The 16,010-nt window shown below is 36.3% G+C and overlaps 3 protein-coding genes across 5 annotated transcripts; 1 reads left to right on the top strand and 2 right to left on the bottom strand.

Annotated features, from left to right (window-relative positions):
- LOC113067052 (mono [ADP-ribose] polymerase PARP16-like) lies at positions 1-5,850 on the top strand. Of its 2 annotated transcripts, none has more exons than XM_026239270.1 (7): positions 1-116; positions 1,633-1,829; positions 1,921-2,058; positions 2,395-2,601; positions 2,809-2,992; positions 3,856-4,000; positions 5,155-5,850. In XM_026239270.1, exons 2-7 carry the CDS (start codon positions 1,641-1,643, stop codon positions 5,288-5,290), a joined length of 999 nt encoding a protein of 332 aa, XP_026095055.1. In that variant the 5' UTR covers positions 1-116; positions 1,633-1,640; the 3' UTR covers positions 5,291-5,850. The 2 variants fall into 2 exon arrangements, with proteins under 2 accessions (XP_026095055.1, XP_026095056.1); XM_026239271.1 differs by having other exon boundaries at positions 2-116; positions 2,809-2,980.
- Positions 5,851-5,994: 144 nt separating this feature from the next.
- Positions 5,995-10,135, bottom strand: LOC113067053 (cysteine-rich motor neuron 1 protein). The gene is made up of 4 exons (XM_026239272.1): positions 9,609-10,135; positions 7,020-7,107; positions 6,743-6,941; positions 5,995-6,644 (listed from the first exon to the last, which is right to left on the bottom strand). Exons 1-4 carry the CDS (start codon positions 9,940-9,942, stop codon positions 6,585-6,587), a joined length of 681 nt encoding a protein of 226 aa, XP_026095057.1. The 5' UTR covers positions 9,943-10,135; the 3' UTR covers positions 5,995-6,584.
- An 831-nt stretch (positions 10,136-10,966) lies between these two features.
- LOC113067051 (eukaryotic translation initiation factor 3 subunit J-A-like) lies at positions 10,967-15,148 on the bottom strand. Of its 2 annotated transcripts, XM_026239268.1 has the most exons (9): positions 15,064-15,148; positions 14,835-14,923; positions 14,564-14,615; positions 14,128-14,219; positions 13,973-13,993; positions 13,434-13,548; positions 13,198-13,362; positions 13,043-13,116; positions 10,967-12,107 (listed from the first exon to the last, which is right to left on the bottom strand). In XM_026239268.1, exons 1-9 carry the CDS (start codon positions 15,083-15,085, stop codon positions 11,976-11,978), a joined length of 762 nt encoding a protein of 253 aa, XP_026095053.1. In that variant the 5' UTR covers positions 15,086-15,148; the 3' UTR covers positions 10,967-11,975. The 2 variants fall into 2 exon arrangements, with proteins under 2 accessions (XP_026095053.1, XP_026095054.1); XM_026239269.1 differs by lacking the exon at positions 13,973-13,993.
- Between the last annotated feature and the right edge of the window lie 862 nt (positions 15,149-16,010).

Genomic DNA, 16,010 nt, shown 5'->3' with positions numbered 1-16,010 from the left:
GCGTTCAGTGTTTAGCGCTCTCTGCTGGTGCTATCATGCGCATGCGCATGCGCAGCAGCTGCTGGACACGTTTAGCTTCCGGTGACTGTCAGATGCCTGAGCTTCAGGCACATAAGGTAAAATTTATAAGTGCTAGCCAAATATTTGATAATGTATAATATAAGGAAAAGTATAGTGACGAGTACTCTGCTTTCAAATCGTTTGTGTGCTGAAGCTTGAGTGAGTTTCGTCAGTGAGACGGTAGCTAAGCTAACCAGCTAACATGCTTAACATGTAAACAAACCCAGCAGAGATGAACAACCCGACTTTTAAACGAACTATTGAATTAAATCAGCCAAATATCGGAGCGGTAGAAGACTTAGAGCAAATGAGTGATGAGTTTATATTATATTATTCATCTGCAGCAGAGCTGCTATTGTTCTCACTGAAAACAGGTTCAAGAGTTTACAGTCTACTGAAATCATGCGTCAGCGTCCACTAAATCATGTCTTCTTTTAAATCTTTAAGCACTTAAATCTGATTAAAAAAAATAAAAAGGTCTGTTAGATTCTTTGTCCTTTATTTACTGAAGGCAAATGTGTCCTGTTTATTATTGTAAATTTAGCTGTAATATATTATAAACTGTATAGCATTCTTGAAATAATAAATGTATTGTACTTTATGAATTATTTAACAAACTTAATTTTTAGAATTAACAAGATGGTAAGTTAGCAAACTAATTAATGGGAATATTGTTATATTTTATTGAATTTATAAATACATGTCAATGATAATATATAGTATTATTATCTCTCACAATATATAGAAAAATATAATTAAATTATCATATATAAGCTAATATGTGACTTAAGTGTCAATTTCTTGAAATTGAGATTTATACATCATCTGAAAGCTTGGATCAGACAATATTTGGCCGAGATACAACTATTTGAAAATCTGTGATCTGAGGGTGCAAAATAATCGAAATACTGAGATCGCCTTTAAAGTTTTCCAAATTGCGTTGCTTATTACTAATGAAAAATTAAGTTTTGATAAATTTAAGGTAGGAAATTTACAAAATATCTTCATGGAACATGATCTTTACTTAATATCCTAATAATGTTTTGCATGAAATTATTATTGATCATTTTGACCCATACAATATTTTTTTGGCTATTGCTACAAGTATACCTCAGCAACTTAAGACTGGTTTTGTGCTCCAGAGTCACAAATATAATATATAATAAAACAATTACATTTTTATACCATATAAAATACATGTAAAAAAAAAAAAAAACAATATATATATATATATATATATATGCATTTAATATACATACTCTGTGTATATACAGTGACTCTGCATATATTTTATATACATATATGCCTACACTATATTTTGTTTGCTACTAGACTCACATTCTACATTCTACATTAATGAACATCACTTATTATTATTATTATTATTATATATATAATTATTAAATAATATATAAATATGTATATAGTACAATAGTATATATATATATATTATTTGATTTTTTTTGACGATTTTTTTTTTTACTACATGACTCACAATGTACATATTTTGCATGAATGAAAATAGTTTGTTATTGTCTATTATTGATGTTGTATCTGCTGTGTGTGTTTTAGTGTTGGGAATGCAGCCTCCTCTCCCGACAGCTGCGGTCAGAGAGCTGGTTTGTTCCTGTCTGCATCGAGACCCTGTAGCCGCAGATCTGCGCTGCAGCCTCTTCGTAGCCGCCGTCCAGAGCTACAGACGTGATTCAGCGCTCAGACCCTTCCCTCCTCACTACCTCACAGGAGAGGTCAAGGACTTTGAGGAGCTGGTAAGACGTTTGCAGAAATAGAGCTCTCCGTGTTGTTAGTCTTCCAGAACAGACATCCGTTATAGTTTTGATTCTACTGTGTCCCTCACAGCAAAAGGACGTGGATACTTTGCCAAACGTGAGAGATCTTGTGCGTCTGGGACATGGGGATGGAGATCATCATCTGGCTCTTGTGCACTGGGTTCTGTCCTCCAAGAGTTTTGCCGTAAAGACCCTGCAGAAAGAGGAGGTATTGCTGAACTTCATTTAGATCTGTGCATTACACAGATGAATCTTAATGATTCTATAAACGGTTCTTGTAATGCAAAGAAAGGTTGTAAAGTAAAAAAATAAAGCAATGTGGTTTGCGGGCTGCACATGTAGCAATCAATGTTTCTAAATCACTTTGTTTACTGATTACTTGTTTAACTGGTTCACTAACAAGATTCATTTTAGTGTGATGTTTCATTGCATTGGCAGAATAACTTAAAAACTGAATGTTAAAAGAACAGAATACCATATAAATCATTTGGTTTTGGTATTCTGCGCACTCTTAGTTCGATTGTGTTCAATCTCCTTCCACTAGTTTGCCAGACTCAGCCAGCTGACTCAAAGCGAGGGCGTTTCGGCTCCGGCTCCAGACTTCCTCTTCGAACTGCAGTACTGTGATTTGCTCGACTCCAAGTTCGAGCGGACGCGGGCCGGACGAGAGCTCATCTATGCGTTCCACGGCAGCAGACTGGAGAACTTCCACTCCATCATACACAACGGATTACACTGCCATCTCAATAAGGTCAGAAGGTGCCGTGTAGTGTCCGCTGCACTCCTTTAGACCTGCTCTGGATGTTATAGAGGACTGCAAATAAACATGTTTGATTATCCCCTATCAGTTCATGTTTAGATGATATGTGTGAAAATGATCATCAGAACTCCAGTGTTATCAGCAGGTTCACTGTAATGATGAAAGCCACTTATCTTTGGTTACTACTTGAGATTTCAGACCTCACTGTTTGGGGAGGGCACATACCTGACTAGTGACCTCAGCATGGCCATCCTTTACAGTCCCCACGGGAACGGATGGAGGGAAAGCGTTCTCGGGCCTTTGATCAGCTGCGTTGCCTTGTGTGAAATCATCGATCATCCTGATGTGAAGTGTCAGGTGAAGAAGAAAGGTAATGTGTCAGGTGACCAGCTTCATACAATAACTGTCCAAAGCTGTGATTATTAAAAAAAAAGTCTCTTATGCTCTCCAAAGCTGCATTTATTTGATTAAAAATGTGTTAAAAACAGTCATATTGTGAAATATTATTACAATTTAATAGAACTGTTTGTCTATTTGAATATCAGTTGAAATGTAATTTCTAATTGAATTTTCAGCATCACTACTCCAGTTGAAAAGTTGTTGTGCTGCTTGTTTTTTGTGAAAACTGATACTTTTATATTTTTCAATATTGTTTAAATGGAAAGTTTAGCAGCATTTATAAAAATTTGTCCGAAATCTTTTGTAACATTCTACATTACTTGATCAGTTTAATGCATCCTTACTTAAAGTGCTAATTTCTTAAAAAAAAAAAAAATAATAATAATAATAATACAGTATTTTTCGGACTATAAGTCGCACCTGAGTATAAGTCGCATCAGTCCAAGAAAACATTATCGTCTCCAGCCACGAGAGGGCGCTCTATATCTTCAGGGTAGACTACAGGAGCACTGAGCAGCACAGAGCGCCCTCTCGTGGCTGGAGACGGTAATGTTTTCTCTTGGTTCATTTCTCTCGGTTCATGTCAAAGTAATTTTGATAAATAAGTCGCACCTGACTATAAGTCGCAGGACCAGCCAAACTATGAAAAAAAGTGGGACTTATAGTGCGGAAAATACAGTAGTGCAAATTAAGCTTTGGATGTGTTCATTGTCTGCGACAATCTTTCCAACAGTTATATGCTACATAATTTTTAACAAAATAAAACCAAACAAACATTGATTTGATTTTTATTCCAATTTTGTGTAAAAGCAGACATCTAAATGCATCTCTTGTTGTGTGTTTCAGACTCTGAGAGCATTGACCGTAAGCGTCTAAGGGCCAGGAACAGTGAAGGAGGTGAGGTGCCCGAGAAATACTTTGTGGTGACCAACAACGAGCTTCTGAGAGTGAAGTACCTGCTGGTGTATTCTCAGAGACGCTACCGATCACGGTGAGACCGGGTGACGCCGGCATCCTTATTCACCTGATTCTTGCATTTCAACTGATGTCATGACTGTCTTTGTATTACTTTCAAAACATTTACAAGTACAAAATACAAAAAAATTCACTCAGAATACATTTCCTGTCGACATTCTGTTTTCTGTGTTTTGAGTAATGTACCAGTCATACTTTTCCGTACAGTTACACTGATTCACTGAAAAACTCTGACTTGAAAGAATGAGTCGTGGATGGATATCAGGATTTCCAGTCAATAACGGCTTAAACTTTCATCTGTTTCTCACACAACGCTATCATATGACTGCAGACAACATAGGATTTAGTATTTTGGTGAAATGGGCTGCTATTAATATAATATTATGGTCATTTCTTTTTCATCCCAAAATGAAAATGTGCTTAAATCAAAGATGTAGATGAATTAGTTTCTTTGTCTGAATTAGTTTTTTTTTTTTTGAGAAATCTATCATTCTGTCACTTGTTCACCAGTGGATGCTCTGGGGTGAATGGGTGCCGTCAGAATGAGAGTCAAACAGCTGATAAAAACTTCACCGTAATCTACACCACTCCAGTCCATCATTTAATAATGTCTTGAGAAGTGAACAGCTGCATGCTTGTAAGAAACATATCCATTATTCCTGCATTTTTTTAATATATATGCATTATCTGGTGAAAAAGTTGTCTACTTAATCAGGAGAGAAATATGCATAGATCTAAAACCGTTTATGAGCAAAAACAGTCTAAAGCACATTTAAACAAGTATGTTGGTAAATTTTTATGTTGAGAGGAGGACAGAGGATGGACTTTATTATAGAATCATATTTTAGCCGGAAGAAAACGTTTTAAGTTAAAAACGTCTTGATGGATTAGAAACGCAAGCTTTTCATTTCACAACACTTTAATTGATGGACTGGAGTGGTGTGGATTACTTGTGGTTTATTGTGATGTTTTTATCAGCTGTTTGGACTCTCATTCTGACGGCACCCATTCACTTCAGAGCATCCACTGGTTAGCAAGTGATGTACTGCTACATTTCTCCAAATCTGTTCATATGAAGAAATAACCTCATGTGTATCTTGGATGGCCCGAGGCAGAATTTCCATGTTTTTCTAGCTTGCTGTATAAAACGATGTTCGGTTCTGATTCCAGACACACTCAAAGGACATCGTGGCTCGCCAGACATCATTTTGCCATCATGATGGGCCTGTATCTCCTGCTCCTCATATTCATCGGTGCCTTCAACTCGTCCACTTTTCAGTCGTTCTGGCACAGAATGTTCCGGTGACTCTGACCGCTTCACACAAACGCTCACGTCCAAAGTGCCTTTTACTCATAAAGACTATCATGAAAGAGGGGAAAAATCTACTCAGGAACGATTTGCTTCGGGCTCAACATGACATTCCTTGATTTTTATTTACATTACTTAGATTTGCATAAACACTGTGCATCTGTCAGAGGTAGAGCATCTTGCTCGTGCGGATGCTGCCGAGCACCAAGAATGTTACATGATAGCATGTAGCCTGGTTTTACTTTTTGAATAATGGGGACACTACATTAGCTACCAAATGGTGAAGACAAAGCGCTGTCTTAACCTGCCTTTTCAACCTAGTCGTTGGCAAAATTGCTTAAAAATAATCATGTAGGGAGATCGGTGTGCTTTTATATTGGATATTTTTCAGTTTTCATGTCTAGATCAAGTCAACTATGCAGAAGACTCATGCTATGGTGGTCAGTATCTTTAAAACTGTAATGAAAATTAGTCTTGATATCGCGTAAATGTCTCTAATTTGAATAATCCAGAGGATCTGAATTGTGCAAATATTTTCAATAAATAAATGCAACAATGCTACATTGTGTTTCTTTAGGCAGAAAACCTCACTTAAGGCAATATCGCACTTAAGAGTGACATATTGGCTGTTGTTGAAGTTTATGGCTCTTGGCGCGCTGAACGTTTTGTCTGGCCCTTGTTTTTATCAGTCGTAAAAACAAAAGCAGGTGTATGTGCCTGATAACAAACGCGGTGTGTTTTTCATCTTGAGAAACGGACACTCATTTGTGTGCACTTGACTAGCTCTGTTTTTGAATACATTTTTTACATTTTGAATTTAGTGGCGGCCTTATAATAACTTACTTTCATGCATAAAGTTTAACGCATTTATGCATATATTTAAATCACTGTTGGTATAATTAAGAAAAAGTTATTCACTATTGAAAAATTAATAAAGTGCATTTCTGTTACATGTTTGAAAGCATATATATGTGTGATCTCCGAAATGAAAATAGTTTTATTCATTTAACATTCGCACATACAAATATTAGAATACATCATTTAAAAAACGGACATGATTATATGACAAAAATATTAATGGTAGGCATCGAAATGCAGTTTTAACATGTTTTAATGACAAAAACACTGCTTTAGATTGTACGACAAAAGCTGTACAAGAATAATGCAAGTAATTTCACAGCATTCTTTTTTTTATATATATAGTAATGAAATGCATTATTAAAAATAGCTGCCTTTTATGCTACAATTTACAACTGGATTACATTATTTGGATTCTTCTTAAAATGCAGAATCAGTTGGCTGCAGTTGGACAGGTAGGGGCCAAGCACACAAAGAATCCCTCATAGTTATTCTGTTGGGGGGAAAAAAATATTAATTTTAAATAATTTTAACCAACACATAAATAAGCAAAAATAGATAAAAAGAATGATAAAGCATAATGAAATTGACCTGTAGGTTCTGGTGGCAGATGGGTGGATGTGTTTCTTGGGTCAGGTGTCCTTGCACACACCTGCCGAAGCGATGCAGGCACACGTGATCTGTTGGAGAACAGGATTGAGGACACGATGGAGGTCTGAGAACCAAGCAGCTGGAGCAGGTGGTGTGCTGGCAGTGACCTCCACACTCACGCTTCTCCAACGATACAGACCTGCAGCCGAGAAGGGGTCACTCATCAGAGACACTGAATCAAAGATCAATCCGAATCAAGACTTCAAGCAGAAGTTACCTGGCTGAGCATATTTCATTGGGATTTGCCTTGCAGAACTCCCATGTGCACTCCGGTCTGCAAGTGTCGGCTTTGAGAACCTCCAGCACTGTTTGGAAATACAAATCCAAAATCAACAAAAGAGCCATGCAAAAAGTGCCAAATAATACACTATATTGTGAAATACTGTTCTGCTGCTCAAAGAAAAAAACAGACAATAAAACTGATGGAATCCCGTTACAATACGGATGCAGTTCTTCAGGAAAGATTGGGGATTTCATCACCGTCTAGATAAGAACAATCAGAGCTTAGCTTTTATGGTAAAGTGCACTGAGATCAAAGGAATCCTTGACTGCCGTATCTCTTTTCACAGTTCATAAATTAGATTAACCTTGATGGTGCCATTTTTAAGAGTGTGAACATGAACATAAAGTTAATTCATGAGCAGGTGCGCACACTCTGCATGAATCGATTGTACCACAGGGGTTGTCATACTTTTAGATGGAAAGAGAATCTTTAGTAAACATTTGTAAAAATGTATTTATTTTTTTAATTTTCAGCAGACACTCTCCGGTGGATCCCTGGACTCCAGTTTGAAAACTCCTGTTGTGTTATATATTAAAATAAATCATTAAAAATATTATTTTTGCTGCATAATTCACAGGGTTCCCACTTTTATTATTAACATTGCTAAGACTGTTTCACTCATTCACAGGGCTGTCGCTAGTGGGGTGAAAGGTGGTGACGATTATAGGGGCCCACGGCCAAGGGGGGCCCCCTGTGATCTCGAACGTCTGGCTGTGGCCAGTCCAAAAAGACGCTCAGGACAGTTGACAGAACGCTGCAGCGTGTCGTCACGAAAGCGCGTCATTTTCACGTGTTATTAAGCCTTGCCACTTGCCAATTTAACCATTCAAAAGACTTTAAAGCATTTAAACACAAATGCGGAAAAGCTGAACTGAGTAGCTGGTTACTCGCGCGCTGTGCTCGGTGTACTCTCCTTTACAAAGTTCTCATTTGAGTTGCCCCTGCACCTGAACGAACAAAAGGATGTGTAAGAGCCCACTTCAGCACCGCGGTGTTCTGGTGCTCAGGCTCACGCAGAGAGAGGCGTCTTAAAACACACCGAATTTGTCTGTTTTTGCTCTTGTACCGACAAATACATAAAAATAAAAAAAATGTGAAAATACCCGTCTTGGATAGTATGTTAGAAAAAAAAAATTGGTTATGTCTTAAGTGAAAGTAAAGAGTTGATGGGGAAAAAATCGTATGTGTATTATATTGGATTCGTTCAATGTCTCTTAAAGTGACCGCGCCTAATTTGGCTACTAGCTGCTGTAATGTCAATCCAATGCAAGAAAAATGAAAAAAATAAAACGAAAGAAAGAAATATTGATTTTTTTTAACTAGTACGTGCAGGACACTATTAATTAATGTATGTAAGTGAGTATAGCAAAATAAGAGAGGCAGCTGTGGCCAAATAGTTAGAGAGTTGGACTACTGTAGTTACCGGAAACTCTGATCATGTTTTGCTTACGTGTTTTTTTTGTTTTTTTTTTTTTGTTTTTTTGTTTTTTTTGGAATTGCTAATGCAACCTTTTCACACAACAGACTGAACAAAATTAATCTTTGCTTGGTAACTGGTCAACAAAGTATTGACAGTTGTCTGAAGTTTCGTTTGATTGTAATCCATTACATATCTTTCTATCAAAGTTATCTGATATTATCAAGATTAATTTGTTCTGACAGTTTAACTCTGAGCTCTTGTCATATTTTATTACCATTTTCTAAACTATAGCAAATAAACTGATAATGTCAGAAATGTTGAAGGTGTCTGAATAAATTTTGGTTTGACTGTATATTTAATTTTTACAGTGCTATTTTACATTTAATTATTCGGTTTCTGTACCTGGACACTTACAAACTTGAAAAAATGTAAACACTGTGTAATAGCACAAACGAATAAACAGATTGAACATACAAAATAAACACTTTCAAACAGGGCCCACCGGTACAACCTGCACCGGGCCCTGCTGACCCCTGCTAGGCCCTGCTCATTCATGACTTGAAGCATTTTAAAACGCAAAAAGGTAGGTGGGGGAGTCTAAAACAATAATTTAAAAAAGGTGATTTTTTTTTTTTATTCAATTCAATTAAATATTGAATTCAGAAATTTGCTAGTGAAATCTTCATGATTTTTCTTGAAAATGTCTTCATTTCCATGACTTTTCAAACCTGGAATTTCCTGATATTCCCATGTTTTTTCAAGATCATGTGAACTCTGAATTCAAAAAACAACTCTACACTCTTAAAAATAAAGATTCCACTGTGATTCCATAGAAAAACCATTTTTGGTTTCTCAAAAACCCTTTCAGTGCTTATAAAAAAATAAAAAAAAAAAAAAGGTTCTTGGTGTGAAGTACATTTTAGTAACATTTTGTAAATAACCATTTTCCACTATTAATAACCTTTTGTGCAACAGAAAGATTCCAAGGTTCTTCATGGAACCACAGAAGCCAATAAAGATCCATTATTTTTAAGAGTGTAGACTTGCAGGTTTCTATGTAACCTCTAGACAGATGAACTCGACATCTCCAGTGCCAGTGGTACCTGATTTGCAGGTTCCCTTGAGTTCTGCCTCTGGTTTTCCATCAGTTTCTTCTGGGTAAATGCAAACCAGCCCTTCATCACATTTCCCCAGGTAGTCCCAGGTGCCTCCACAGCTTTCTCCCGCAAGCTTGGCACAGGCTGGACAACAACCGCAGATCCCAGTGGTGATTCCACCCTTACACTGGAGCTTCAGCGCTCGGCGAGGGGAACAATGGATGCGTTCGCAAGGTGGACAGTGCAAGGTTTCGAGGATCTGCTTGCCCTCCAAGGTGAACGTCTCCACAGCCATTACCGGCCACAAAATCACCAACATTGAGAAGACGCATGGACTCATGGTTGCACTTCACATTACTGAGATGGGTCACCTTTTATATAATGGTCCTCACAACCGAGACCACATTTTACAACCACACACACTCAAAGAAATCATTCAACTTCACACCAAACAACCTCCTCCCTTCTTCACAAACAATGGATGATAAAGTGTTACGTTTGTTTAGTCTGGATTTGCTGTTAATTATCCCCAAGTCTTATCTTTACAATCGCTCTGTTGTTTTCTTTTTGTCTGAAAACCAAGAAGTTGGACCAAGGGAAGAAGACTGGACCCTTTGTGCGCAGGTCACGTGACCAATAGCTGTGGGTGCAATTCACGGTGTGATCGAGATAATCGTCCGTGAGCGACAAGGACAAGATTAGGACATTGGCAGGTTATCTGAGAAGACCTGTGTGCAACTTTTTCATAAGCTGGAAAGCAATAAAACGCCGCTTTCAGTCTGGCGTACAGTTTTCAGAACAGAACGGTTCTTCAAACAGTCTCAAAGGTCATGCCCTTGACCGCTTTATACTTAAACAACTACTGTAGATAAAATTATTAGACGATAACATTTTGCATTAATGCAATTTTTTCCAGGTTTTTTTTTTGGTTAAATTAATGCAAAGTACAATAAAGATGACCCTATTTACTTTCTTAATACAAATTCCTAGTCAGTGATTTATCATTGATAAATTCTTGCAAAGAATAAAAGACTCAATCAAATGATTCAAAATTACATAAAAAAAAAAAATCTGTCATTATTTACCCCCCCTTAAGTTGACGGTAGCCATTGAATTCCATAGTATGGAAAAACATTGTTTGGTTGCCAACATCTTTCAAAATACCTTGTGTACTCAACAGAAAAACAAAAACAAATGCAGTTTTGAAGCAACTAAAGGGTGACTAAATTATTAGTTTTAATTTTTGGGTCAACTATAGCTTTAGGTCTGATGAACAGCATTTTATTCTGTCAATTACCACATAATTATGATCCATTCCTCAGCTAAGATAAAAAGACAATATAAGAAGCAAAAAAGACAAGCGATGGATTTTAAGCAACTTTTATTAAATTAGATCTTTATAAAACAGTGCAGTCTATCATCGGCTTCACTGATCATAAGTCTCTATGATTCATGTCGATCACTGTAAGTTGTCAAAAAAATGGAAAGTCAAACAACACCTGAAAAGACCCCATGTCAATGTTCGATCCCTTATACATTAGCAGATCACACTCATTCATTGCTGGCATAGTTGAGGTCAAATGAGTAACTGCATAATGTGCTGCACTGAAAACGTGTTATATTTGTAAATATTCACATATTTCGCTCTGCAAAATTTAGGTAATGCTAATAACACTGCAATATATCTTCCAAATGGTTCAGGGGTGATACTTATGGTCTTAGACTTTTCATGGAATGCTTTACGAGCTACAAACAAAAAGGTGTTATTTTCAAAGCATTCTGCTTCAATTAGGTACGCTACACTATAAATTTACTTATCTAAACAAATGAGCTCACTGTAGTCTATGAACAAAAAATGAAACTCTGATTGTAGACATGATTTATAAACCAGGTGACTACCATATCACCACTGTAGGTTGTATAGGTTGAGTTAATCGACTTGGTTTACGAAAGGAACATCCCATTCATAAAGGAAACCGACTGAAGCGGATACGACGATAGATCAATCCGGACTGAAATTTGCATAGAATGTCATTTATTTCCAGGACATAGCAGTCACCGAACAATAACACTCTTTGTTGCCTGGACTGTGATGATTAATTGATGCTGCAGATTCACTTTTGTGAAAAGGGCCCCATTTTATCAGGTTTATTATACCGACAAACATTGACCTGAATTCACAGATTAAAGACAAATACTGCAGTTAATTGATTCTCTGCATAACCTCTTTGAAGGGAGAGTGTGCATTGCGTGGGATGGTGTTCAGAGTATTCTAGCATGGTTCTGGTAGTGGGCTTGACTGAAGGGTAAGGTCATGCTGTTAAGGTTTGTGGTTCAGCAATCGGCAAACACTAGCAATGGCTTAAGCCTTGGTCACATGAAATCCTCATAGTCTTGTGCATAGCCTCCGCCGAACTCCCCGTAGTCTGCGAGATCATCTCTCTTTGTGGCTTTTAAACCTCCTCCTGGTAAAACTCCCTTCTTTTTCTTTTTACCTTTGTTTGCCTATCAAACAAAAAATATATATTAAAAAAATTAAAATTACAAATAGTACATATGGTGTGGTATATAGGAGTAAACAAAACATTTTACATAAAAAGGATAAAGCATTGAGAAAAAAAAATTCCTTGAGTTAGTAATTGTTTGATATTAAATGAATAGCTTGCCCATAAATAAACATTTGCAAAAAATGTACTCCGTCCAACCAGATAAAACAGATCTGGTGAAATCTATAATTCCATCATTTGTTCACCAGTGGATGCTCTGCAGTGAATGGGTGCCATCAGAATGGGAGTCCAAACAGCTGATAAAAACATCACAGTAACCCACACCACTCCAGTCCATCAGTTAAAGTGTTGCGAAGCAAAAAGCTGTGTGTTTGTAAGAAACAAATGTATCGTTAAGACGTTTATAATTTTCAAACTGTCGCTCCTGGCCAAAATAGGAGTAAATAATCCATAATAACGCTTCCTACAGTGAGAAAGGCCATCTGCTGTTGTTGTCTCACATTTGTTTAGTTTTGTTTCATATTTCTCTCCTGATTCAGATAAGAGGATTTTTTTTACTAGAAAAAGTAACATTATGGATGGAGAAGTCTATTTTAGACAGAAGCAACGGGTTTAAGTTTATGAAAATGATGGATTTTATTCTTACAAGCGCGCAGCTTTTTGTTTCTCAAGACATTAACTGATGGACTGGAGTGTTGTGGATGACTTGTGGATTATTGTGATGTTTTTATCAGCTGTTTGGACTTTCATTCTGACGGCACCCATTCACTGTAGAGGATCCACTGGTGAACAAGTGATATACCGCTACATTTCTCCAAATCTGTTGAAATGAAGAAATAAACACATCTTTATCTTGAAAGGCCAGAGGGTGAATACATTCTCTGCACATTTAAAACATTTTGGGAGAACGATTCCTATAAATAAATTTCATACCTTTTCTTGTCTCTGTTTTTCACTTAGTAACACTGTTAGAGAATTGTTAATTTTCTTCAAGTCATCAACTTCCACTGCAAAACCGAAAAATGTCATGAAGTGATACATAAATCATATTATGACTGACAGAACGATCAAAAATTAAATATACTTACATGAAAGACACAGGTCCCTAAATAGTGACTCTAAAAAGCTGGAATAGTGTATTGATTTCTCACAGGAAGAAATTTTTTCTTTTAGCAACCGCTCAAACTCTGTGAAGTCTTCTTTTGTAGAGGGACTCATTGCATCAATTCCTGAAACATTATTTGATACTACACCTACAAACAAGAATAAAAGTTAATGATTTGGGCTTATTATGGGTAAACATGTGGATCTGGAGAGCACTTACCGAATACTTCTTTTGCTAGTTCTAAGTCTGAATCTTCCTGTAGTTTTTTCACTCTAAGTTTTTCTGCCAGCTCCTCTTCTGGTGTGAGTTCTGTGCTGTTTTTTGACTCCTCTAACTATTTAAACAAATTACAGTTAGTAAAAGTGTTGGTATATTCTTCAATCACACTTATGATACTAATAAAGGTATGAGTTAACAATCAGACAATACATAGACTACCATTCAGATGTTTGGGGTCTGTAAGATTTTTTAAGTCTATATTTATTTGATTGAAAATGCAGTAAAAACAGAAATATTACAATTTAAAAGAACTGTTTTCTATTTGAATATATTTTCAAATGTAATATATTCCTGTGTTTTCAGCATTATTACTCCAGTCTTCAGTGTCACATGATCCTTCATACATACATGTACATTCATATATATATACACACACATTTTTTCAGAATTCTTTAATGAACAAAAAGTTAAAAAGAACGTTTATTTGAAATGGAAATCTTTTTAAAAAGTATTGATTTCTTAAAAAAAATGTTACTTACCTCCAACGTTTGAACGGTAGTCTATGTATATAAAAAATTAAAAATTACAGTTACAAAATGCTGTAAATATAACAATGCTTTCAATGTTCAGCATTACACATACAGCATTACTTGTTACTGAGAAACAGGCTTAATTAAATATTGTCCGCACTCACTCGTTTTTGGAGCTCCTCTTGTTTTTTTCTTTGTAAATTTTCCTTTTCCTTTATTTTTTCGCTGAGTTTCTTCTTTTCTGTAGGTTTAGTTTCTGTATGCGAGAAAAAAAAAAGTTAAACCTCAAAGATTACAAACCTCAAAGAACATTACAACTTGAAGTACAGCTGAAAATGTATAAACATATAATGTTAATGTGTGAATAATTTTCAAGCCATTTTAAAATGTTAGTGATAATTTGGTGTTTAATTAGCTATGAACAAATGTAAAGTACAAAATCTATGCTTAAATATTATAAATATAAGTAATTCAGAGAACTAGAAGTCAACTGATAAAAAATAAAATTATAAATACGAGGTTAAAATACATTTTGGGGGGGAAAAAAACAACAATGTTCCGTTTGTCAGCTACCAAATTATGTATTTCATGTCACTGTACCTGACTTTTTTTCCTCGTCCTTTTCCTCTTCTTCGTCATCATCCCAATTATCCTAAGTTACATGGAAAAATTGTTTAAACCACAAATTAATGGACCTATATTACGCTAAAACTCATCCTCATCGCTCTGTTTTGACACTCTTGAGTTAGCAAGAGCAGCTAGCAAGAGTTAGCTAACTGTTACTTCTCGACAGATGAGAGACTTTCTCAGCTGTTACAGAGTAAACACACATTTTGATTTGCGAACGACAAATAAAGCGTTCGCTACTAACTTTGACGTCGTCGTCTTCATCCTCGCCCTCCCATTTGTCACGAACTGCCGCCTTTTTGAGAGGCTCCTCGAGCTCGAAACTATCAGCATCTGGACAATAACAGCGCGTTTAGACAGATTACTTAATGACAGCCGTGATTCATGATGACAGTCTATTGGATAAAACATGTTAATATAAATTCGTAAGGTCAGAAAATAAAATTAACGGTAGACTTTAATGAGATTCTTACCCCAAGAATCTGCGTCCGCCATGATGTCGGACCAGCTGAGGGGCACGAGCGCGTGAAGCACACACACCGCGCGAAGACTAACAGAAATGTCAAAATAAAGGCCCTCAGTCACATATATAAGGCATGGCTCTCTTAAAACCCAATAAACGGCGTAATATAAGAAAAGTGTTAAATACTTAAATCGTATCAGTTTATTCGATTTTTGAAGCTTTTAGTCCATGTGTGTAAGCCTTGTGGTCATACCGTGATAGCAAATGTACATCAATGATACATCTATTTTGGGGTGACCATATTTTGGATTTCCTAAAAGAGGTCAGTGGTGCAGGTGGGGTGTTGAGGTGTGGTTGGTTGGTGGATAAAGTGATACCGAAAGCCACAAAGTAAGTAAATCCCAAATATCAAAACTCAAAATATGTTATTTCCATATATAAAATACATATTTTACAGCTGATCATAAACACAGCTAAAAAGCTTCCTACCGTTTGCCCCTTCTTTACAAAGGTAACTTAGCACAGTTTTATCAAAGGTAGAATCAGGGCCGTAGCTGGTGAAGGTTGCATCTATGTGCCCTTTTTGAAATTGTGAGTTAATAGCACAAATAAATCAATAGAACAAAAACAGAAATTAAACAATGTTTATTTTTTTCATGTTTGGAGACATTCAGGTACAGAAACCGAATAATCAAATGGAAAATAGCATTGCATAGCCTTCACTGTATAAATTAAATATAGATTAGGCTAGTTCTTGTTAAGATTTCAAAATTTATTCAGCCAAGAGCAGTGAGTGGTCTTGTTTTGATTTCTTGGATTAACATTAAGGACACAGACATCAGTCATGGGCCCCCATTAATTGTATTTGTCACCACCTTTCTACTAGTGACTTCCCTTGAATGCAATACAAGCATTTCATTCAAATGTAAGGATTTGCTGCTCAACAGATCCTGTGCT

The sequence above is a fragment of the Carassius auratus genome, chromosome 50, assembly GCF_003368295.1.
Source record: "Carassius auratus strain Wakin chromosome 50, ASM336829v1, whole genome shotgun sequence".
In the NCBI taxonomy this organism is placed as follows: Eukaryota; Metazoa; Chordata; class Actinopteri; order Cypriniformes; family Cyprinidae; genus Carassius; species Carassius auratus.
This window is presented reverse-complemented; position numbering and strand designations above follow the sequence as displayed.

What these genes read in the sequence shown, in the direction of transcription:
- LOC113067052 (XM_026239270.1), top strand. Translation starts at nt 1,641, where the DNA reads ATGCAGCCTCCTCTCCCGACAGCTGCGGTCAGAGAGCTGGTTTGTTCC. An exon ending in AGACCCTGCAGAAAGAGGAG is followed by an intron (nt 2,059 to 2,394) that starts GTATTGCTGAAC and finishes TCCTTCCACTAG; the next exon opens with TTTGCCAGACTCAGCCAGCT. An exon ending in TACACTGCCATCTCAATAAG is followed by an intron (nt 2,602 to 2,808) that starts GTCAGAAGGTGC and finishes TTGAGATTTCAG; the next exon opens with ACCTCACTGTTTGGGGAGGG.
- LOC113067053 (XM_026239272.1), bottom strand. Translation starts at nt 9,942, where the DNA reads ATGAGTCCATGCGTCTTCTCAATGTTGGTGATTTTGTGGCCGGTAATG. An exon ending in CAAGGGAACCTGCAAATCAG is followed by an intron (nt 7,108 to 9,608) that starts GTACCACTGGCA and finishes ATTTCCAAACAG; the next exon opens with TGCTGGAGGTTCTCAAAGCC. An exon ending in TCTGCCACCAGAACCTACAG is followed by an intron (nt 6,645 to 6,742) that starts GTCAATTTCATT and finishes TCCCCCCAACAG; the next exon opens with AATAACTATGAGGGATTCTT.
- LOC113067051 (XM_026239268.1), bottom strand. Translation starts at nt 15,085, where the DNA reads ATGGCGGACGCAGATTCTTGGG. An exon ending in AAGAGGAGCTCCAAAAACGA is followed by an intron (nt 13,994 to 14,127) that starts GTGAGTGCGGAC and finishes TTATATACATAG; the next exon opens with ACTACCGTTCAAACGTTGGA. An exon ending in TAGGGACCTGTGTCTTTCAT is followed by an intron (nt 13,117 to 13,197) that starts GTAAGTATATTT and finishes TCGGTTTTGCAG; the next exon opens with TGGAAGTTGATGACTTGAAG.